Below are 23781 nucleotides of genomic sequence, written 5' to 3'. Positions count from 1 at the left end.
CTCAACCAACTGAGCCAGCCAAGCATCCCCAGTTTACTTTTTTTTTCCCCAATGTTTATTTATTTTTGAGAGACAGAGCATGAGCGGGGGAGGGGCAGAGAGAGAGAGAGAGAGACACACAGAATCCAAAGCAGGCTCCAGGCTCTGAGCTGTCAACACAGAGCCCAACGTGGAGCTCAAACCCACGAACCATGAGATCATGACCTGAGCCAAAATGAGATGTTTAACCCACCAAGCAACCTAAGCACCCCTAGTCTACTTTTCTTAATACTATAATTCACCACACAGCTTACATTCAGAGCTCTGCATGAGGAAAATATCTTCACACAAATTAGGAGAAATAAGATACTAAACTACCAATTTCAAGGCCATGCTGGGAGGATGTCGTAAACAGGCTCTATGACTTTTCTTGGTTGTGACCCCATCCGGCAGTCTGGGGAGGCCATGGGCCTCTTCTTAGAATAATATTTTTAAGTGAATCAAATAATGAGGACAAAAAGGAAGCCAGATCTATTGAACTAGTTACAAGAATGTTAGTAACGACGATGGTGAAACAGAAACACACAGGCTCTGGCTTCTGAAGTGGAGCTCAGCATGAACAGGAGTTTTGAGACATTTACAACTGAAATGTGCCATGAAAGGGGCTATGATTTCAACTGGTGACAAAATCACAGGGATGCTAACATCGCTGTGGTTTGTTGCCCACCTTCACGTAAGAAAGAAACGACTAGGGATTAATGAAAATAGAAGACATGACCTTCCCGCAAGTTCACGGGCCCCCTGAATCCGGGGTGGGGATCCTAGATGTACTCCTCAGGCAGAAACTGCTACTCACCGTGCCACTCAGCAGTTAGAGAGTCTGGGAGCGAGAGAGGCAGCTCTGGTGTTCTGCTCCAAAAACACAAGGCACGGCACCACTCAGCTTGCCTTAAATACCTTTAATACATAGTGCATTTTAAAAATAGCCATCTTCAAAAAACTGAGTTATGCCAACAGCTACAGAAAAAGGCAGACAGAAGCTCTACCTCAGCAAATATGAAAGCTGAGGATCTCTGCAGAAGAAACCCAAATACAGATTTTTAATTGGACTTCACTATGTAAGGGCTTCGTTTTAAACTACGGGTCCATCCCTGTGAGTGGGGAATGCCGTGGGGCAAACCCCAAGTGCATGGGAGATAAGATGCCCCCCGGAGGTCACCACGCCAAGATGGGAAGCCAGGAAGGAGGGAAACTGAGGCAGGGAATGTACATCGCCACGTAGGACAGTCTTTGAGGTCCGTGTCATCAGCTCTAGGTGGAGGAATCTGGGGCACAGCCTGTCCTTAAATCCCGTAACCGGGATTCCTGGACACGTTGGATCGCCAATCTACTCCTTGGAAAGCTACGTCATACAGCTTCTGTTTCGGTTTCACGAAATTTCAGTCAAGCTGAGAGACAGAGATCGTTCCAGGCTGATTTTGATATACATGAGCAAAAAGGAAAGGAGATCATGATTTAGGCAACATGGGGCAGGCAACAAGCGTCGGGGGTAGCCAGAGTCAGCACCGGCGGGGGAGGTGGGGGGGTGTGAAAGGCAAGAGCCCCAAGGAAAGGCCAAATCCGGAAGGGACCGAGTTGCACAAACACTGAAGCTGCCATCTACTCGTATCTCATTTGGGAGTATTTCTCTCAAAAGTCCTCTCCTCAAAGAGACCGTGGTATTCCCTCAAACCATGGAAATAGAACCCGAATATAAAAGTTCTCAGCAGTTTGTTCTTCAGTCTGTTTACCCACCCATCCAAACCCAGTGTCTGCTAAGCATCTACACTTCTACAACATGTGAACACAGTGCAGATAACAGGCTACTCGACAGAGGGAAGGAGAAGAGAAGATACGGTCCCCACCTTCAAGGGGTTTTCCTCTGACAGAAGAAGGTAAGATGAGGAAGCTCACCAAGTATCACAGGGAAATGAGCGGCAGAGGGGGGGCCTGCCCTGGGCTGCCCGACCCCAACAGGGAGGGGCCAACCTGGAAAAGCCGCTTTTCCACCATGTTTCCTCAAAGCCCAAACATGAAAAGAGATCAAGCCAGAGTTAAGAAATAAGACTGAGGGAAAATCATTTTGTAGGAATGTAAAAGCAGCTCCTATAGTGGGGAGAGAGATTTTTTTCAGATCACAGATACTGAAAACCACCAAGAGAACGATTAATAAGCCTAGAAACAGGGGCGCCTGGATGGCTCTGTCGGTTAAGTGCCCGACTTCGGCTCAGGTCACGATCTCGCGGTTCGTGAGTTCGAACCCTGCGTCGGGCTCGGTACTGACAGCTCAGAGCCTGGAGCCTGCTTTGGATTCTGTGTCTCCTTCTCTCCGCCCCTCCCCCACTCACATTCTCCCTCCCTCCTTCCCTCTCTCAAAAATAAACATTAAAAAAAATTACCAAAAAAATAAGCCTAGAAAGAACCAGCAGGACTGTATGGGCAATTTAAGAATTCTGGAATGCACGGTGAGGCCAAAATAGCTCATATTCTAACAAGGTCAGAAAAATAATAATGTATGAATAACATCTTCCAAATATCTGAGGTTCCTACGAAATTTACCGGTCAAGGAGAAGAGGAGGAAACACGACGGAGTCAGAGGGATGGGAAAGAAACAATCATGTAGTCAAGGAGCCACCAGCTGGGCACACAAGCCCCTGACTCGGATGGAGAGCCAAGCTGTGGGACCAGAAGCCTCCCACAAAGACTATGCTCCGGGCCCCGCCTCCCTATGGGGGGGGGGCACCCCTGCGCCCTGCTGGGTGGGGGGTGGGAGGTGGGGGCGTGGAGCCAGCGGGCGCTCACCATGGGGAACAGGCCCAGGGAGTGGTAGCGCCGGGACGTGGTGTTGGGCATGGTCTTGTTCCGGAGGTTCTTCAGCTCCTCCTGCGCCTCGTGAAGCATCTCCATGCACTCCGCATACTTGTCCTCCAGCTCGCGCAGCTGCAGCAAGTCAGAGAAGCGTGCAGGGTCAGGGACCGGTTTGGTGTCTGAAGCTGGACACCAAAGAGCCCTTGAGGCTCAGTTTGGCTTCCAACTGGGGTGTGTGTGTGTGTGTGTGTGTACTCATGGGCTCAGAAACCTCCCAAATTCTGACAACGGGCAAGTGAGATCACAGGCTTCCCATTACGGAATGCGGAAGTCGTGGGAATGAAAAGCACAGCATAGGGAACAGCGTCAATGGCACTGCAACAATGCTGTATGGGGACAGGTGTGGCTACACTGTGGAGAGAACAGAATAATGTACAGAGATGCTCAATCACTGCGTCGCACATCCGAAACGACTCTAACAGGGTGTGCCAACTATACTCAAATTAAAGAATTATTTGTTTCCCAACAGCATCCATCTATCTTGACACGAACAGGAGAGATCGTCACACCCTCGTTTCCAGCCACATCTCTCAACAGGCGCCTTTACGCGGCGAGCAACGTGTCGTTTCGCTGATGGAAACGTTCAGCGGGAGCGGGCTGTGCGGCGCCAGCCTCCCCGGCCCTCGTGGCAGTGACAGTGTGAGCACGAATTTACGAGTAAGAACGACTTTCGATTCAGGAGAAAAACGGGTAGTGACCCCCAGCCTGGCAGGGGGAGGCTGAGAAGCGGGACGGGCCTGGAGAAGGGAGGCAGAGCCGCTCACCTCGGCCGTGAGCTGCCGCTGGGCATCCTTAGCCGCCCCCAGGTGCTGGACCAGCTCTTCATTTTCCACGGCACACTGCAACACGCCAAGGGGCCAGTCAGCTTCTCTTTTAAGACACTGGAAGCGGCTCACTGTTCTCCTCTTATTACCTGAGCTGTTACAATCCTGTCACATTTCTACAACGAGACTTCTGTGCCAGAGTAAAAATTTCGTCTTCCTTCTATACAATTTTGAAAGCAGCCTTGCCCCCCTCCAGCACAGCCACGGCCCCTCTTCGGACGCACGTCACCTCGCCTTGCTTCTAGCAAGGGCCTGAGCCGGGAAACTAAACCGTATTTGGGTTTGCTTCTTGCTGCTGCTGCTGCAAGACTGATTTAAAAAAGGGGGGTGTTGTTCTGCCACAGAGCACACTGGGTGTGCTGTGCAAGAACAAACATTAGACTAGAAAATTCAAACATTAAATTCCAAAACTCCCTATCGACAGTACCTTTGTTCACAAACTCTTTTAACGTGCAGATTCTTTTTAGGAGATAAGTGGTGATGACAGGATCCCCTCCCCGGTTCAGGACAACGAGCTTTGTCCTATTGAATCTGCTAAGCCTTTTTCTCCAAAGGGGCAGCACAAAATCCTAAACTATGAGACTAAAGGGCACGGTCTTCAGGTGCAAATGCCATCTGCACTGGCTCGAGAAACAGAAGCTTACAGCTTTGGCCTTCTTCTGCAAGTCAACTATCTGGGACAGCAGGTGCGTGATCTCCTCTTGCTGGCGGGCAGCATCCTCAGTCTTCTTGGCCAGCTCCTCTGAGATACTGGCAATCTGCACATTGGCATCCCCTTTAATCAAGAAATGACAACCACCAGAGGGAGTCAGACCCAGAGAGAATGGTCTCTTTGTGGCTTGCACAAGAAAAAGCATCTTTGTTACAAGACAGGGGCGGGGGGGGGGGGGCAGAAGTGGAGAGAACACGGAGGGAGGAACAGTGCCCATTTTCCTGCCCCGGCTCAGTCTGGGCAGCCCCCAGGTGTGGCTCCCGGGCCTGGTGTGGGGGCCCAACCCCCCTGACCACAGCTGCCTCCCCAGAGGAAATCAGGCTTTGGGCGTCAGGCAGGAGATGCCACACCAAACCAAGGTCCATCTGCCCAAATTCTCACCTTCATGCATAAGCAGATCCACATCATTAACAGGAACCCCTGTTGTACCCCATTCTAGAAGGAACTGCTACCTGCACAGTCTAATTCCCTTGGGTGCTTTCAACCCATATTCAGAGTCATAACTCATTTTACTGGATGTGAACACAGGGTGTGTTTCATCTACTGAGTGTTCTGCTGAAGCTCAAAATATTGTTTGCCCTTTTGTCTTAACTTGTAAACTTATGATGGAAGGGACAGGGGAAGTACTTGTTTGCAAAGCAGAGAACTCTGGCCTCAACTTTTGCACATCAGTCACGAGAAACCAGTTTTTGCACATTAACACTGGAACTCTGTAACCAGGCTTAATTTAGGCATCATATAACTCCAGTATTCCAGTAGAAAGCCAACATCGAAATCAGACATCCGTCTCCGTGAGAAGAGAAATTAAGACAGTGCATGGATGACAACCTAGCACCCAATTTCTCATGAATCAGAGTGAGGGGTGCCTCTAGTTTTCAGAAAAATGTTACTGAACCCAAGCTGGCCAGGGAGATTGTACTTTCTCAAGGGTGATGCAAATTTGTCTAGTCACAATGATGCAGAAAATAAAAAGAGGGGGTAGGGGTGGAGCACGAGGGCCAGGACATACTCAGCTCCTTCACACAGTCGTTGACCAGCTGCTGTTCCTTCTCTTCGTAGGTGATGGTCTCCGTCTTTAGCTGGCAGGCCTGTGGACAAGGGTCAGGTCAGAGGCCCCACATTCACATCTGGACTGGTGGGGCGGGCAAGGCCGAGGCATAGAGCAAGGATGAGCCTGGGTCTGGGATGCTGCCTTTGACCATCTCCCCATCTGTGATCCATTATACCCTCAAATCCAGAAAGTCCATCAGAATGCCCTGCTTAGTTAAGGAATCGGATGTTCAAAGCTGAAGAGATGAAAACGGTGTACCACCAGAGGGCGCCACACAAAGCAATATGCGTGCTACAGGAGCCACCCTTGTATCAATGTCTGTCTATGCGTTTGCGTCTGTCCCAGACCGCAGACACAGACCCCTTTGTGACCCCAACAGTATCTAGGACCCAGCTCTGTCTACCACGGGCATTCTAAGGATGACCACAAGAATGGCTCACACTTGTTTTATGTGAGGCACCTTCCTGTGAGGTCTGACTTGGAGTTAGAGCTATTGTATTCAGCTTAGTAAAAACCAGGTACAATAGGAAAGCACCAACATTCAGAGACCTGAGAGACAGGACTCGGGAGAACCTGCTCCAGGCTGAAAATGTGGGAAAAGAGAGACCCGAAGGTTTGATGAAAATATCCCAGGTAGAAAGAAGGTATCTCTGAGCCTCCAGATCCCAGGGAGACACTATACTCCTGAACTGAGATGGAATCTGTAGCTGGGATCGGATTCCCTCTTGCTTTAGGTGGGCATTCTGACAGCTGAACCGCTGTGTGTCCAGGACTGGAGCATTTACCTGGGGCAGGCACTAGAATGGAAAACTCTGGGCAGCAGTCCTGGCTCAGCCACTGGCTGGCAGAGAAAGCTTGGACAACCCTCTTTGGTCTCTCTGGGCTTGTATTACCCACCAGTAAATGAGGACTAGAAGACCTAAGGTCTAAGAGAACATCACCTTCCTCATGATTAGCCCTGTTCAGCCAAGACATGAAGCTCTGTCCAACATGTGAGTAAGTTCAAGGTGGTCTGCCCTACTGGAGGGGTTTCAGGGACCCCTGGGCCAGCTCAGGTGGGCTTGCAGCCCTAACTCGACTAGCCATACCTCTGGCCACAGAGCATAAACTCACTGAATTAGGACAAAAAGTACCAAACTTGCATGCCTCAGTGTTTCCAGGTAGGGGCAGTGGGTGAAGGGAAGTAACGGGAGGTTCAGAATCACAGAGCCTCACAAATCCTGGCTTTGTCATTCACTATCTTGCACCATGGTAGCAAATCAAACACTCCGCTGCCTGGGTCCCGGTTTTCTGGCTGTAAACGAGGAGCTTCCAGCCTTGCAGTGAAACTTCAGAAAAAGAACCCAGGCAAAGTGTCTGGCACAATGACTAGCCAGTCAGAAATACTCAAAAGCACGAGTTCCCAAGTGGCCTTGGCTCTACCTTTTTAATTGTCCAGGAAATAGGTCTCCCAGTTCCCATGTGCTATTTCCTTAGAGCATATCTGACCTGCGGCAACCCGGAAATGAGGCTTTCACCCTGGGCTTCCACGTCATTTCCATGCCAGAGCTGGAGGACACCATGGAGACCCCCTGCCCCCGCCACCGAGGGACCCCTGCCCTAGCTGTCACCCACCCTGAGGATCCCACCCGGATGGGCGTGTGCTCCCCGGAGGCCAATGGCCAGCACACAGACGTGGCTCGCCGGACAAGCGCTGGGTGCAGCTGGGAGCTGAGCGCAGGCGACTCTCCCACAGACCGTTGCCTCTGAGAATGGTGCTGTAGCCACGGCGGCTCCGGCCACCTGAGGCCAAGGGGCCACCACCCTCCAGCGGGGACGGGGGCAGGGAGCGCGCTTCACCTCGGATCGGAGCACGACGTTCTCCTCCTCAAGGTCCTTCAGCTTCTTCTGAAGAGAATCCAGGTGAAAGTAGTTCTGCACGTTGGAGGATGACTCATTCCTCTTCAACCTGGGGGAGAGAGCACGGGCTCGCTCTGGGGAGAGACATTTGCTCCCCGCAACCTGGCAAACCCAGGGAACCTCGGGGGGGGGCTCTTCCATCGAGTGATCATGAAACATGCAGGTGTGACAGTGACCCCCAGGAAAACAGCACCCGTCGGCTCACAGACTCGCCACCCTCAGGACCCACATCCCAACCCTCTGTCCATCACTGGCATTTGCCACATGGCCTGAGAAGTCAGCAGGATCAACTGCTCAAAGCCTACACAGTTCTGGATGCCTGGAAGTCTATTTAATATTTGTAACGCACTTCTAACGTGCCTAGAACAGTTTTAAGTACTCTACTTGTACACTCATAACCCTATAAGGACTATCAGTCTCTCCATTTTACAAATGCAGAAACGAGCAGAGTGCTTAAGTAACTTGGCCAAGAGCACGCAGCTAGTAAAACCACAGAGCCAAGGTCTGAACTCGGGCCACTGGGCTCGAGAGGTCGTGCTCCTAACGTGAGGCTCCGCTGACCCCCAGAGAAGGCCTCACACCTTCTGCCCCAGGGGCCCACCATGGCATCTCTGGTTCCAGAACCCACCTGCCGGGCCCATGGCCAGGCCAGATCAATCAAAACTGCTAAATGTCCCGCTGAAATAGCACAATCAATCTGTTTGAGGCACGAGGAGATGCTCGGTCTGGGGAAGGCTGGGAGTGGCTGACCTTCAAGGGCCGGTGAGGCGACCCTGCCGAGGCAAGTCCAGAGACCCTGGCAACAGCCAGCCGCCTGTGCCCCGGCCGCAGGGACTTACGGGGTGGAGCACACGGACTCGGGCTCGCTGTCCTCTGCAGCACTGGCGTAGAATTGCAGCAACTCATCCTTCATGGACAGCTCATGCCGGAGCTGGGACACCTGCACAGACACAGGGTGGGGGACAGCTCATGCCGGAGCTGGGATACCTGCACAGACATGGCGGGGGACAGCTCATACCGGAGCTGGGACACCAGCACAGACATGGCGGGGGACAGCTCATGCCGGAGCTGGGACACCTGCACAGACACGGCGGGGGCTCACATTCATCCCCAAGCACTGACAATGCCCCCGTCACGTTCCAGCACTTGCTGCTGGGGGGACAACGTTTCGTTCCTTACCAAAAGTGAACGCGTGTAATTGATGCTGTGCTCAACAAAGAAAAGAGATTGCATTTGACCCCGTTTAAGAAAAATACAGTCCGTTATTTTTTGGACAGAAAGCCCTCTGCCTAAATTTATAATTTTTACTTTGGTTCAGAGATGAGGTGAGAGGGGACTAGAAGGTTCCAGAATGGTATTTGGGGAAGGGGGGCAAGGCAGCATATGGGTTTTGCAAGTAGCCAGATGATCGGCTGGGCAAACGGCCAGAGAAAAAGATCCTGTTACCAAATGAAAAAAAAGAGGCCATTCACTTCTGCTGAAACAGAATGCCACCGCGGACCGGGACCCTGGCGATGCCAGCTCTGGGTGGGCAGCTACAAACAGCTTGTCACCCCTCACAGCCCCACCCTGTGACTGCTACACCCTCACAGGGCTCCCAGCCAAGCCTGGCCAGGCCTTGCTCTGTACTCAAGGATCACAAGATAGCAATTTCAGACACAGAGAGAACAGAGGCAGACATCAGGAAGTGGCCACACTGATTACTGCTAAGGCAGCTGTTGCAAATCACCTGATTTATACTTGACGTCTAAAACAAACAAACCTGTGCCATAAAAGTTTTCACTGCCCGTTTACCACTCAGTACGGAGGAACAGGGAGCTACCGCTGTAAGCAAAAATTAGAACAAAGTTTTCATTCTTTCTGGTCTCTAATCTGATTTGGGGTCCGTGGTTTATTTTGGCTTTCCTACACAACCGAGTGTTTATGACTTCCATGGAGAAGCAGACTTTATGTGCACAAAAGCTTTAGTTTCAATATCTAGACTGACAATTCAATAATATGCCAAAGGGGAACATATCACAGCTTTCAAATTCAAAGCTTTTCCAAGGAAAAAGAGGTATTTCCACTTCCCAAGAGTTGCATGCCATTTGTGTGAGGCGAGGAAGCCCCAACACAAGGGCAGGTGCGTGGGGAAGCAGCACGTGAGGGGCAATGGTTGACCATTTACTGGGTCCTGGGCAACACGTTCCTCTGCTCAGAAGACCAGGCTGAGGGGCGCCTGGGTGGCTCAGTCGGTTAAGCGTCCCACTTCAGCTCGGGTCATGATCTCGCGGTTTGTGGGTTCGAGCCCCGCCTCGGGCTCTGTGCTGACAGCTCAGAGCCTGGAGCCTGCTTCACATTCTGTGTCTCCCTCTCTCTGCCACTCCCCTTCTCATGCTCTGTTTCTCTCTCAAAAATAAATAAGATTTAAAAAAAAAAAAAAAAAAGAAAAAAGACGAGGTTGACCTGGAATGCTTTAATGCCTGAGGGAAGGGGAAGTCAGGCCATGACCATTGGGGGCAAGGAAAGCAGGGGTCAACTTTACTTCTCCAAAACACAACCACATTTGACCTTATTGTCTTTCAAAAGATGCAGATCTATTTCATCATATGAAAACAATTATTAAACCCAGACAACAATAGCTGGGAACAGCTTTAATGAGGAAAAGGTCTGAATGCATCTAAGAGACACAAGTAAGGGCATCCCTTCCCACTTAGAAAGTTTCTGATAGAAAATAAGGGAGAAGAGAGGTGCCTGGGTGGTTCAGTCGGTTAAATGGCTGACTCCTGATTTCAGCTCAGGTCATGATCTCACAATTCTTGGGTTCGAGCCCCATGTTGGGCTCCGCGCTAACATTTCTGAGCCTGCTTGGGAATCTCTCTCTCAAAAATACATACATGTTTAAAAAACAAAAAAACAAAAACAGGGGTGGCTGGGTGACTTAGTAGGTTAAGCGTCCAACTTCAGCTCAGGTCATGACCTAACAATTTGTGAGTTTGAGCCCTGTGTCAGGCTCTATGCTGACAGCTCAGAGCCTAGAGCCTGCTTCAGATTCTGTGTCACCCTCTCTGTCTGTGCCTCCCCTGCTCACACTTTGTCTCTCTCTCAAAAATAAACATTAAAAAAAGTAAAAAAAAAAAAAAAGGGAGAAGAAACCAGGAGAAGAAGAGTATCAAATGAAAGTCCTCATGGCTAAAATTCCAAATTAAAAGAACAGGATAATGGAAAAGAAACTACAGGGGCGCCTGGGTGACTCAGTTGGTTCAGTGTCCGACTTTGGCTCAGGTCATGATTTCATGGTTTGTGAGTTCGAGCCCCGCTTCAGGCTCTGCACTTAACAGCTTGGACCAGGGAGCCTGCTTCGGATTCTGTGTCTCCCTTTCTCGCCGCCCCTCCCTCGCTTGTGCTCTCTCTCTCAAAAATAAACAAACATTAAAAAAATAAAATTAAAAAAAAGGTACAAAGTAGGGCCCGACTCTAACTCCTAAGCCTTGCGACACCATCTGACTCTGCAGAACTTGCCTCCTCCTGCCCACACCATGACCTTCCGGGAAACCAGTGGTACTCCTCTGAAACCCGAGTCCCTTAAGATAAACCTACTCTACCCCCTACCCCTGACCACTGATACTCTTTCGCCAAGATGTGTATCATGGAAATGACAGGGTTCCTATCATGACAACAACAGGCTATTTTTTGGGTCTGTTTTACAAACATGAAATTATATCGTAAGGAAGACTGTGCGATCACTGGCCTCCTGTGCAGCACAGGCTGGCCTCCTCCTGACCGGGCTCCCCGCCAGCCTGCCCATGCCCACCCCCCTCAGGACCCCCTGCTCACTGCCGTCTTAGCCCGTGTGCACCCCTGCCACGTGCTGAGGGTCCTTCCCAGCCTATGGAGGATGCGGACTCTTGGGAGACGGGGACCATGAGGGCCGTTCCTACCCGGCTGGTGCCGTCCACGCTGTCCGAAGGAGGGTCACGAACAGAAGGCGCAGCGGGAAGGCGGCTTTCTGCCTCCAGGTGGCCACTTCGGAGCAGGCAGGTCTAGGGGGCCTGAGCCCGAGCCCGCCCGAGCCCACCCGGCCCGGCCTTCGCCACAGCTCCTCACCTCCTCCCTGATGTGTTCCACTTGCTCTTCCAGAAGCTCGTTCCTCTCCGTTAGTGTCTTGTTCTTCTTCAACAACGACTGGCCGATCCGAGCAGCCAGTTCTAAATCCCGCTCTTTCTATGAAAGGCAAGAGTGAGAACAGACGTTCAAAACACCTGCGCTTCCTGAAGGAGCCAAGGGTGCTGCGTGTCAACTGAGGAAAATAGGGCATTTAGAAATGACAAAGGAATGAATCACTCGCCATCCGCATACCAGCATTCAATACCTGTTCAGAGAAGGGGGGCGCTCTGCCCACATAACGCGCAAGAGCTACGCAGACCTCAGGCAACAGGAGAGACCCTTAAAATCCCAGGAAAACAAGTCTCTGTTCCTACCAGAGAAACATGCTTCCGAAAACATTTCTCTGCAGCAGCTTTGGTATTTGTGAAATCCTTAAAAAGCCAGTCCCTAAGTTTCCTCAGGGAGGTGCCATCAGTAAAGAGGCAGACACCGGAGGTGTTAAGAAAGTTGTAACAAATAACTTCAGGTAACTTACTTAACGGGTAAATTCAACTCCCATTCTTGACATGACTACTTTCCTTATAAAACTGAACCAAAAGCCTATTATCTCCTGATTGGTGTCCCATCTGAACAGGTGGCAAAGGCAAATGCGTACATGGCCTCGGGCCAACAGCTTCCACTTAACAAAGGTCAGGGAGACTCCAGATTAGCTTTTTATAAACCGTCAGTAGGTGGAGAATCATTTTTGTAATGGCAACTATTTTGTTTTAAATGAAATTCAACGGCACAAACTTGAAATACCAAAGTGAATTCCACGTGATAAGGGTATTAATTCATGTTTATGCTTTTGCTTGTCACGTATTTATGTAGGTGAGTATCAAGTCACAACCTAAGGTGCATTTCTTATAGTGGGTACTGGTCGAGTTTAACTGCTCCGGGCAAACCCTTCTCCATGACTGTAAGAGGTCGGGTTCTGCCCGAACATCCTCAGGACCCAATTCCCTCATCTGTTCTCTCATCTTAGATGGCGAGGGGAGATGGGGTTACCTTTGGAAAAGTCTTCTAGCAATATGATTCAGAGGTGAACGATATTTAAAAAAAAAAAAAAAGGAAAACAAAGGCAGCTTTTACTTCTAACTTCTTACATCTGCACCAAATTATTCTGTGCATCAGCAGCACACCTGCCCTGCTTCTCACGGGAGTTTCACTGAAATATGAGGCAAGCGCTGGAGGTCAAAGTACGGTCTGGGAGAACTCCGGATCTGACACTCTCTCTTGCACAGATGGTGGTCCCTCTCCCCTTGGTCTTCGCAGTCCTAAAACCTGCAACTGTTATCACCACCGCCCCAGAAGCCAGCTGGGTGTCACATCAAGGGCCACAGATACGTCCAACTTATTCCCACAATTCGTGCCTCCTCCTGTGCCTGCCAAGGAACAAAGGGGACCAGCCCAATGAGCTGCACAATGAGCTGCCCAATGAGCTGAGACACTCCTCTCTGTGGACTTACCCACGCTGGTTACAGCGTCTTCCAAGGAGGGTCCCTAGCTCCACAGGTGTGCTCATCTGGTCCCCGGGGGAAAGGACCTCAAGGGACTGCGGGAGGGAACCTAGCTCTCCAGGCCAACTCAAAGCGAGCATTTGGTGCAGGCAGTTTCAGCTGGCTAAAACTCGGTTAAAACTGGAGTACCAGTGTCCATTTGGAAGCATGGTCTCCACGAACGTAACGCAAGTCTACTAAATCCGTCCACCGGAACAAGCTCTCACGCTGAACACCCAGCTAGCACTTCACGCCCATTGGCCGCTGTGCCGTCACCACGCGTCCATCCCGGCGCGGACCGTGCTGAGTTCCAACAAGCACAGGCATTCTGTACGCCCGGGGCCATGTCCTGTGGGCAGACCCCACGGCACACAAATCGAGCAAAAATGGTCATCATGGAGGTCCGCTGGGCAAGGCCAGCTGGAGCACCCGAAGGACGGCGAGGGCTTCCCACGGCACACAGAGGCCAGAGCTCAAGGGCAACAAGCAGGGGAAGAAAAACCAATGAGCTGTGCGCCCAATGAAGCCCCTTGCCCTCCGCCATTACACGGCAAACCTCAGACCCGGGGGCCTCCCTGCCCTGCAGCTGGGCGGCCCTCCCCTCATCTACACCAAAGATCTCATCTTTAGAGTAACATAAAAACTCTCTGCTGGGAAAAAAAAAAAAAAGACAAAAAGTAATGGTAAAAATATTTATGGATGAAATGAAAAAATTAAACAAGTTACATGGTGCCTAAAGGTTATCTAAGGGAGGATGCCTGGCTGGCTCAGTCACTAGAGCAAGGGACTTGATCTCCGGGTTGTAGGGTCAAGCCCCACATGGGGTGTAGAGACTACTTAAAAGTCATCTAAAGGTAGTTCATCTAAAAGTTACAATAGGTAAAAACTTACTGTAGTAGAGCTGTGTTTTCCTTCCTAAGGGGACAGACGGGTTGGGTTTCTTCTGGAGAACCAAAGGAATGAAAGCACTCCTATTTATTACAACCCGCCGACATACGGTAAGTGTTTACTTCTAAAAACAGGAAAACATCTAGGCTATGACCACTGGGCTAAACGACAGTGAGAACGACAGGTTGCAAATAAATCATTTAGGCCCTTGGAAATCAACAATGAAGAGAGCCGGTTCCTTCCTTCCTCGGGAAATGCAGCCACGTGGAGCTCATTCCAATTGCCTGTGCTTTGCCGAAAAGGATCGTGACGTGGCTCAGCCCCTTTTGCCCGTGGCACTCGTGCTGTCTGACACAGCCCTCGGGATGCAGAGCAACAAGCCTCCCACACTGAGCAGCTGACTCATCTCATTCACCGATCTCAGGGTAAGACGCATGACTAAGGGACCCTCGGAACAGCCCTCTCCAAAAGGTAACTCCAGCGGCAGGATGCCAAGGCAAGCTGCGGAATCCTCTTTCCCGTGGAGGCGAAGCAAGAGCTCCCCTCCGCCCCCCTGCCGACAGGCTGTGCTCTGGCATCCCGTGCACACCCCGCCGCCTCCCTCCCCGGCACCCTGCCTGCGGATGGCAGGCCTGCAAACCAAAGCAGATGATCAGAGGAAAGGGAACCAAAGCCAAGCCGAGCACGGTACAATTGTCACGTGACCCAGACCGGGAGACTTTAACCCGGGAACCACCTAGTTCCAAGGAAAGGCGGTGACTCAGATGTGGCTCTTATCAGGACAAGAATGGCATTATGAATAAAACAGAGACACCCAGACCACTGCCATGGTGAACTGCTAAAAATAAAACAGACAAGGCACAAGAGAGCCACCTGAGGAAAGCGCCCCACAAGCCTTCTTTCCAACAACTCGGCTTTTTAAAAGGATGATGGCAGGAGACGGCTGGGGGAGGGGAACTACTGACACCCAGTATCCGGTATCCGCACGAAGGCTGTGGTCCCCGGCCTCTTCAGAAGCAAGCCTCAGACGTTCAAGCGGAGACAAATCTCGCCCTGTGGGGGGATCACGTGGCACTCCAGCTCACGCCTGGCAGGAGCCAAGAACTGCAGCAGTGGGCAATCACAGAGGCAGCATCCCAGAAAAAATATGAAACAAAACGGAGGGAGCTGCAAGATGACTCCTGTGCTCACGGGGCTCATGGGGGGGTGGGGAGGCGGGCTGTGTACAGGCCACCTGGGGCCGTGGTGACGGACGGCTTCACAGGTCCCCATGAGCCAGGGAAAGATGGGGCAGGTCCCTGGCGACAAGTTAGAAGGGGTTTCAGAATGTGGTCCGTAGGTGGATTTTGGATACCACAGTGAGGTCTCCTAAGTGTCTCTAAGTGTGGGGGGTGGGGCAAAGTGGTCAGCAGGCTTGGGAAGGGGGCAGCTGCAGAGAAAAACAAAACCTCACCGCTGAGGCTCTGGGGGTTGGTGGAGCGGAGTGGCCTTGGAATGAAAAGAAAGGTCCAGACATAAACCCCTGAGAAGACCGGAGGGCTAATGGTGGGGGGTGAGGGGCGGATGCTGGAAACATAAGGGGGTCCTGACAGCTGACAGCATGGCACGACGGGGGGGGGGGGGGGGGATGGACACAGTGGGAAAGGTTCTGTGATGAACCATTTTCAAAAGCCAGCGGTGCCAGGGCACCTGGATGGCTGTCAGTTGAGCGTCCGACCTTGGATCAGGTAATGATCTCACAGTTCGTGAGTTTGAGCCCCATATCGGGCTCTGTGCTGACAGCCCAGAGCCTGGAGCCTGCTTCCAATTCTGTGTCTCCCTCTCTCTCTGCCCTTCCCCCATTCGTGTTCATTCTCTCTCTCCCTCTCTCAAATATAAATAAACAAAAAAAATAAAGAATAAAAAGTCAGTACTGCCAACCAAGCTGGCCCCCAAGTGCCTAATGCCAGCCACTTGCCACCAGAAGGCCTTGTCACACAGCCCAAAACCTAGCATCACTTGCTTGGGCCTGAGAAGTTGGTAACCGCTGTGACATGCAGGGGCCAAGTGGTCTCAGCTCCTGCCCACACTCAACACAGCTGGCTCCACTAGTGGGGGACCAACTGTGGGAGAAGGGGGGGGAACGAGCTGCTGGGCAGGTGAGCCCTGAGAATCTCAGGGGGGAATTCAGAGTCCAGGCTTCGGAGCAGCTATGAGAAAACTGGATATGCAGATGGGAATAAACACAGGGGAAGAGAGACATAAAAAATGGGGTAAATGAGGCGCCTAGGTGGTTCAGTCGGTTAAGCGTCCGACTTCAGCTCAGGTCATGATCTCATGGTCTGTGAGTTTGAGCCCTGTGTTGGCCTCTGTGCTGACAGCTCAGAGCCTGGATCCTGCTTCAGATTCTGTGTCTCCCTCTCTCTCTCTGCCCCTCCTCCACGCTCTCTCTCAAAAATAAATGTTAAAAAAAAATTTTTTTTAATAAAAAAAAAAGCGGGGTAAAAAGACGCCTCTAAAAACTCTGGGTCCCATCACTCCCACTCAGCCCTGTGTTTCAACCTTGTCCCACGACCGGCCGAAAATGACAACCATGATTTCTGCATTTCCCACATGATTCTACTCTTTTCCTGGAGAAGGGCTAATGAATAAGAACATGACCCAAAGTCAATCCCAGTTCCAGAGCAGAAACGAGGGTCTAAGTTAGCACCTGTGCCATGAAGGCCTGGTAACATTTAAAGCCGGGCACTTATTCAATATACACTTATAAGAACCTACTGTGTTCTGGCCGGTTCTAGGGATGGGGGTCCACATATGCTACTCATCAACTGAGAAAACCAGTCTCTAAAATACCAGCAACTCATCCAACCCTAAGCAAGTTTCCTATATTTTTCTTTCCATGCTGATTTTATTTCTATGCTGCATATTATTCCCTTAACCTGATGGAAGTGTTTTGTTTTAAATATATAGATATGGATAATGATGTATTTTTCTGACATTTTTAGACACCCTTAAAATATAGTATTACAATACAGTTTAAGGGTTTTTTAAAAATCTTAAACTTTGGGGTGCCTGGGTGGGTCAGTCACAGTTAAGCATCCAATTTCGGTTCAGGTCGTGATCTCACGGTTTGTGAGTTCAAGCCCCACACTGGGCTCTGTGCTGACAGCTCAGAGCCTGGAGCCTGCTTCAGATTCTGTGTCTCCCTCTTTCTCTCTGCCCCAACCCCATTCATTTTCTCTCTCTCTCTCTCTCTCTCAAAAATAAACATTAGGGGCGCCTGGGTGGCGCAGTCGGTTAAGCGTCCGACTTCAGCCAGGTCACGATCTCGCGGTCCGTGGGTTCGAGCCCCGCATCGGGCTCTGGGCTGATGGCTCAGAGCCTGGAGCCTGTTTCCGATGCTGTGTCTCCCTCTCTCTCTGCCCCTCCCCCGTTCATGCTCTGTCTCTCTCTGTCCCAAAAATAAATAAACGTTGAAAAAAAAAAAATTAAAAAAAAAAATAAACATTAAAATTTTTTTTTGTAATTTTAAAAATCTTAAACTGGCTATTCTAGCAAGTAGTCCTATTTTATATCTTTAATACATTCCTTTTAAAACCTAACATACCTTGTACAAAGTTATAGCTACAAAGACTTACATAGCTACCAGTTCAAAAAGTAAAGCCATTGCATTATACCCTGAGAGGGCCCAATTCTGGTAATTCTTCACTCAGACACTAATGTATTCTTTAATCAATTTAATCAGTCAATCATAAATGGCCCTTTGCCTCCCAAGAAACACTTACCTCCTCAAGAAGCCGAGTGACAGCATCTATGTCATTATACGTCTTAGTCATCTGGCCAACTCTTTCAGCACATAAAACTGCAAAAAATAAAAGTGGCAATGAAACGACAAACCGGCCAAACAAATGACCCACCAAAACAGGTGGCCCTCAAATTGTGCCTGTGGATCGGGCACAAAGGGTTGTTGGTTTTGCTGTGTTCAACCCACACTGTGCTGAGCACCATTGGATTTCATTTCCGGGGAAGAGCCCCAAGGAGGACTGAGAGAGGGGTAACTTCCAATCCTGCAAGGGTTTGACATTGTCTGTGTGTGTGTGCGCACTCACGTGCACGTGCACACTTAGAGGTGACACTACGGACGAGGCGCTGGAGTGGAAAGGGGTCTGGCTGCATATAAGCTCAGCAAACGGAAGTGGGTCAGCAGCACAGCCACCAATGTGTGACTTACCAGAACGAGAGGGTGTAGACCTCACTAACCATACAGACCCAACCACATAGACAGAGTGGGATCCTTCAGAAAGCAGCTGGTGGTGCAATTATTAAATAACACTCTTAGCTGATAATGACATGATGACAAAGCTCCTCCCCTCCCCTCCCCTCAATTCTACGGCTATGAGACCAGTTTCTACACCACGAAAACCAGGGTAGTAGATTCTTCTTTAATCAACACCAAAAAGACTATTACTGCTATACACAAATACACATACGTACACAGAGTGATATTTCATCATATATATAATTTACTATGGTCATAAGAGGCTGTATGTAGGCCACTTTAGAACTGACCGTCTTTGTTCTCCTGTGGGGGGAAAAAGGTCATGTGATGAAAGAATGCTTTAGTCTGCAGAAAAACCTCAGGGTTGCTTTATTTAAATAGATGGCAGGGAATCGATTCGCGATTCAACAAACACCAAGAAGGTAGCATAGGCTTTATTCCGGGGAGGAAGGAATGAATGTAAATGGGTTGAGGACCCAAGTGTAAAAAATTATGAACTTGCCACTTTTGCAAGAAGTAACCTCATACGAACTCTTTATAACGACAACTCTACAAAATAATTCTTGGTGAAGACTTGGGGAAGCTCTCACAATGACCCACATTCAGTAGCAGCCCAAGCAAGGCATTTGGAAATTAAGTGGGTTACTCAGCCAACCTAACACTACTAGTAGATTCTACGACTGGAATGCAATAGGTCTCTAAATATTTTATCAAACCCAAGTAAAGATCGGCCTCGTGAATGGGCTCGGAGGAATCTGATCCGTTGGAATGATTTTCTAGCTGAAGGAGCCCCGAAATCTGGTTCCAAATCTGAAATCCTACCAGCAAGGCCTTCCGGAGCCAGGAGCCAGGAGGCGGGGCCCCTCCCTCTGCCGCCTTCACCCTGCACTTGATGAGAGCTGAGGGGGGCGGGGGCGGGGGCTCGCCTCAGGAACTCTCCTTCCTCCCCTCCAGGGGAGCTGCCTGGCTAGGGGGATTTGTAAGGGTTGGTTTACACCAGAGTTTAATTTGATGGAGGTGGAGTCCGGCTCAAATTGCTCTAAACTGTTCCCTTAGCCCTGGGTCAGGAAAAGTCCCTAAGTGAAGATTCCTACGCCCCGACAGGAGTTAGTTTTCATGCTGGACAGCTGTGCTGGGCTGTGGGCGCGCGGATAAAGATGCAGGAGCCCCCCCCCTCACCGGCTCCCGGGTCGACTGGAAACAGACCCCCTTCCCCCTTCCCCACCCCCACCGCAGTCACAAAAGGCCTCTGTGCTGAAACCGGGATTAAGACTGGGGGCCTGCTTAGTGCCCCCCTTGCCTTCGAGGACCACGCCCTCTGCTGTTGGGGAGGAAAATTACACCGGGCTGCACCTTAACTAATCTGGCCCCACGTCACCCTAACACGAGAGAGCACAATTCGGTGCGGCTTTTTTTTCTCCGGGATTGTATTAATTAGAAATTACTGGGGCGCCTGGGTGGCGCAGTCGGTTAAGCGTCCGACTTCAGCCAGGTCACGATCTCGCGGTCCGTGAGTTCGAGCCCCGCATCAGGCTCTGGGCTGATGGCTCGGAGCCTGGAGCCTGTTTCCGATTCTGTGTCTCCCTCTCTCTCTGCCCCTCCCCCGTTCATGCTCTGTCCCTCTCTGTCCCAAAAATAAATAAAAAACGTTGAAAAAAAAATTAAAAAAAAAAAAGAAATTACACTTACATTTTGTGAGCTAATTTTCTGAATTGAGGTCACTGTAGTTAATCGTGTAGATAATCACATGCAGATGCAAGAAATAATACAGAGATCCCTTATACCCTTTACCCTGTTTCCCCGCAGGGGTAACGTTTGGTAAAATGATATTCCAGCCAGGGCACTGACATTGATAAAATCCAGGAATCTGACTCCGATTTCCTCAGACTAACTGGTGCTCATCTGTGTGTGCATGTGTGCTTGCGTGCTCCTGAATGACGAAGCTCTAACAATTCTATCACCTGTGTAGGTTTGTGTATCTACGACCACAAAGATCCCTCGTGTTGCCCTTGTGTGAGGCTAATCTTAAAAAGCTTTAATGTACTTTAACTATTGGCCCCATAGATGTAAACCTGGAATGGTGGGCTTTCTCTAGCATCAACCAGTCGGGCACATACTGTCACCATGCCCCCATGGTGACAGGAGGGTAGGGGTGACCATTCACATTCAGTCAGGGCTACAGGGTGAGGTAGAGACCTCCCCAAAGTCCCCAGGCCTTTGACAGCTCCCAGCTTCAGAAGTCAGAGGCATAAGTGAAAAACCACTGTTGACCCTGAGTTGTTAAAGTACGTGCACTGTTGTTCCAGTTATGTTTTTAAAAATACGTACAATTCCAACCGGGAGAAAATGTACTGATTCATAATACACAGAAAAAAAACTAGGATAGCCATAAAAATAACTGACATTTAGATGGTATTACACATTTTAATTTTTGTGCTTTAAAAAGAATTTGTTTTTGTAGTGACCATGCACTGATAGGAAAAGAATTACTTAAAATATTTTTCAGAAAATATACAGTCGACTATAGTTATAGGGTCCTGGGATCCTCCCTGATGCAACTTTTAAGAGAAATCAGTAACAGCAGCAGCAGAGAAATCAGACCCTTACTGGGCACACTTTCTATGGCCAGTACATGTTCAATACTACTCTAATGGATTATCAATAAATGCTACAGGATAGAACTTTAACTCCATTTTACAAATGGGAACCAGAAGCCCAGAGTGGTTAAATAACTCCTCTGATGTCATACAGCTAGCAAATGGTGAATTTCAAAAAAAAAAAAAAAAAAAGGAGGAGGGGGAGGGGGGAAGGGGTTGCAGAGGAGGGAGGGGGAGGAAGGAGGGAGGGGGAGGGAGGAAGGAGGGGGGAGGGGGAGGGGGAAGACGAAGAGGAAGACAAAGGAGAAGACAAGAGGAAGCCGAAGACGAGATTCCCAGCAAGGGCAATAGTTAACATTTATAAAGTCCCTTCTACGTCTGAGATTTAAGGAGCTTTTTCCTTAAGCCTCGTCACACCCCTGAAGGGTTTGTGCTGTTGTGACTATTCCACAGATGAGAAAACTGTTGCCGGGAGAAGTTAAGGACCCGACTGAAGTCACACAGCAAATGAGGTTGTAAGGTAAGGACTGCACCTAGGCCAATTTGGCTCCTGTCCTAACTAAGTTAGGGGGGGAACCATAAAGGATTCAAGGTCAAGGCTGAGGCTGGCACAAATCAGCAATTCTTGGAAGCATAAACAGAGCAAGAAACATCTGTGGTATACGGGAAAGATCTCTGGTGCCACGACTCCGAGGCTTAGGTTTTCATAGGACACTCTACCAAGGTCATGAGGCCCTGGAAAAGCCCTGTAATTGTGTCTTCGGTTTCCTCTTCCAAGAAATGAGGGGGGCAGGAGTGAGAACAATGAGGTGGGAAAATAGCCAGTGAGGCCTTTAAACAGTAAGACAAGTACGGGCTGCACTTTCCAAGCAGCTTTCTAGATACTCAATGTCCAATAAACCACGGTCCTGCTTCTCTCTCCACGGGAACAGTATTCCAAATGGAGGTTCCAGTTCTGACCAAGGGAGCACTACCCAATCAATCCACTTCCACTCAAAGGATGTTCAAAAAAAAGAAAAGGACAGCCATAAACCTCTACAACAACATGGTAAAAGTAGGGTCCAAGTTCTAGAAAAAGAAGTATAATACGCCAACAGTAGCAAAGCAGATAGAGTGGACACTTAGACACCTCTAACAGTGTCAAACTAACGTGTACCAAATGTGCACCAGGCTCTGTGCTGAGAAGGGCAGGAGACTAGCCCTTCCAGGACACACAGAAAACGGGCAGGTTCCCCATCAGGGCATTCCTGGGCAGGGGCCTAGGGTGTGTGAGACCTGGCAAGTCCCTTTAGGGACTCTGGACTTTAATAATGGGACAACTGAAGCCACTGGAGGGTTCTCAAAGGGGGAGGGTCTACAAAAAAGCTGTATTTCAGGAACGATTCTGGCTCCAGCACAGAGAAACGGTGGGAGGTGGGGGTGGAGGTGGTCAAAGCTGTTGACAAATCCAAGGAAATTCTAAGTGGCTGCAAAAGTGGAGAGAAGTGGTCTCTTTTCTTGAGAGAGTTACGAGAGAAGACAGGGTGGGTGGTAAATCAGAAAGATAGGATCTGGGCTTCTCGCTGGGGCAGAGGGGACAAAGGCACTCCACTTCCTAGGCCTAGGGTCCCCGGGCAAGACAGGCCGGTGGGACAGAAGCTCAGAAGCACGCTGGGGCTGCCCCAGCACAATCACTGGCGAAGGGGACAGCGGCTGAGGTCACCACGGGATCATGTGTGTGCCAGGCAGAGGGCCGTGCACAGCCCACAGCAGGAATGCCCTCCCGGGAGCTGAAGGTACTAAACTGTGGTTAGGAAGAATCCGATTTGCAGTGAGAAAAGGGTTGAGTGCCGATCCTTGGGTGGGCAGGTAGAATCATGAAGTCAAATTCGAATGAGTGGCCCCGGGGCCGGCTGAGCAGAGACAGGGAGGCCCGAACTGAGTTGTCAGCTAACTGAAGGTGCAGATCAGAAGGGAGGCGGGGTGCTCTGGCTGAAAATCAGGAATGCAAACTTGATGCAAATTAAACCGTGCCCAAAACGATTCTGAGGATAAATGCTGGCAGCCATCTTCAGCCAAGAAATCCCCAGTATCCACAGAGAGCAGGCCCTGAATAGAAATGAGTCCTTGCCTAATGCCAAGGAGATGCAGCCAAGTGAGAGGCGTGGGGGTAAAGACCTGAGGCCCAAGAGAAATCCCCACAGGGAAGAAAACAATGGGGCCAGGGACTGGGGGGGGGGGGGGTGCAGTTCTCCAGGGACAGATCGGAAGTGGCCATCTGAAGGAGCCCTGGGGCAGGAGCGGGAGAAGAGGGCAGAGGCTGTGCAGGCAGTAGGGCGGCCAGAGCAGCGAGCCAGAGGCACAACTCAGGAGGCCTGACTGATGAAGTGGAGGGCAAGAAGGTCCCAGCACACAACCTGTGAACCTGTGTCTTCTCGTCACATTAACAGGCTTGACAAGACCCCCTTGACATTTTGGCCTTATCAGACTTCTCGGAGAAACTCTTGTTAGCAGCCCTCACTTCCCATTTATGTGCTGCATTTTGGTGAAATGGTTCCCCTAAAGTTATGTCAACAGTTAGCTCTCATCATTTTTCTTAATTTTTTTTTTTTACCTTTTACTTATTTTTGAGAGAGAGAGAGAGAGAGAGAGAAAGCATGAGCAGGGGAGAGGCAGACAGAGAGGGAGACACAGAATCTGAAGCAGGCTCCAGGCTCTGAGCTGTGAGCACAGAGCCTGACATGGGGCTCGAACTCACAAACCGCAAGATGGTGACCAGAACAGAAGTTGGACGCTTAACTGACTGAGCCACCCGGGCGCCCCTGCTCTCATCATTTCTTAACCTAATTTTGAGAACATTTCTCCTATGTCAGTTTTACATACGTATGGAGCAAATAAGTGAATGAATATTTTGCACACATACAAATATGTGTGAGGGTGTTACACATACATAAATGCACACATATATAAAATTATACACCTATATACACATAAGTGTGTGTGTATCCCAAGACCTCAGGGGACACTGCTCCCTTGTAACACTAAGACCAAGTAGCCAACATC

General features: G+C 50.0%; 1 protein-coding gene across 9 annotated transcripts in view; it reads right to left on the bottom strand.

Annotated features, from left to right (window-relative positions):
• The window catches only part of TRAK1 (trafficking kinesin protein 1), a 124232-nt gene that overhangs the window by 26628 nt on the left and 73823 nt on the right, over window positions 1-23781 (bottom strand). For all 9 annotated transcript variants that reach the window (XM_047099570.1, XM_047099567.1, XM_047099563.1 and 6 more), the window contains 8 exons: window positions 17649-17725; window positions 11459-11575; window positions 8212-8312; window positions 7313-7421; window positions 5432-5510; window positions 4355-4485; window positions 3651-3725; window positions 2821-2958 (listed from right to left, as the gene is read on the bottom strand). In XM_047099570.1, coding sequence (XP_046955526.1) covers window positions 2821-2958; window positions 3651-3725; window positions 4355-4485; window positions 5432-5510; window positions 7313-7421; window positions 8212-8312; window positions 11459-11575; window positions 17649-17699 — 801 coding nt within the window. In that variant the 5' untranslated portion in view covers window positions 17700-17725. The remainder of the gene's footprint in view (window positions 1-2820; window positions 2959-3650; window positions 3726-4354; window positions 4486-5431; window positions 5511-7312; window positions 7422-8211; window positions 8313-11458; window positions 11576-17648; window positions 17726-23781) is intronic.

The sequence above is a fragment of the Lynx rufus genome, unplaced genomic scaffold (assembly GCF_022079265.1).
Source record: "Lynx rufus isolate CCGP_SWC_20201006 ecotype Redwood Valley unplaced genomic scaffold, mLynRuf1.p SCAF_5, whole genome shotgun sequence".
NCBI classification, from domain to species: Eukaryota; Metazoa; Chordata; class Mammalia; order Carnivora; family Felidae; genus Lynx; species Lynx rufus.
This window is presented reverse-complemented; position numbering and strand designations above follow the sequence as displayed.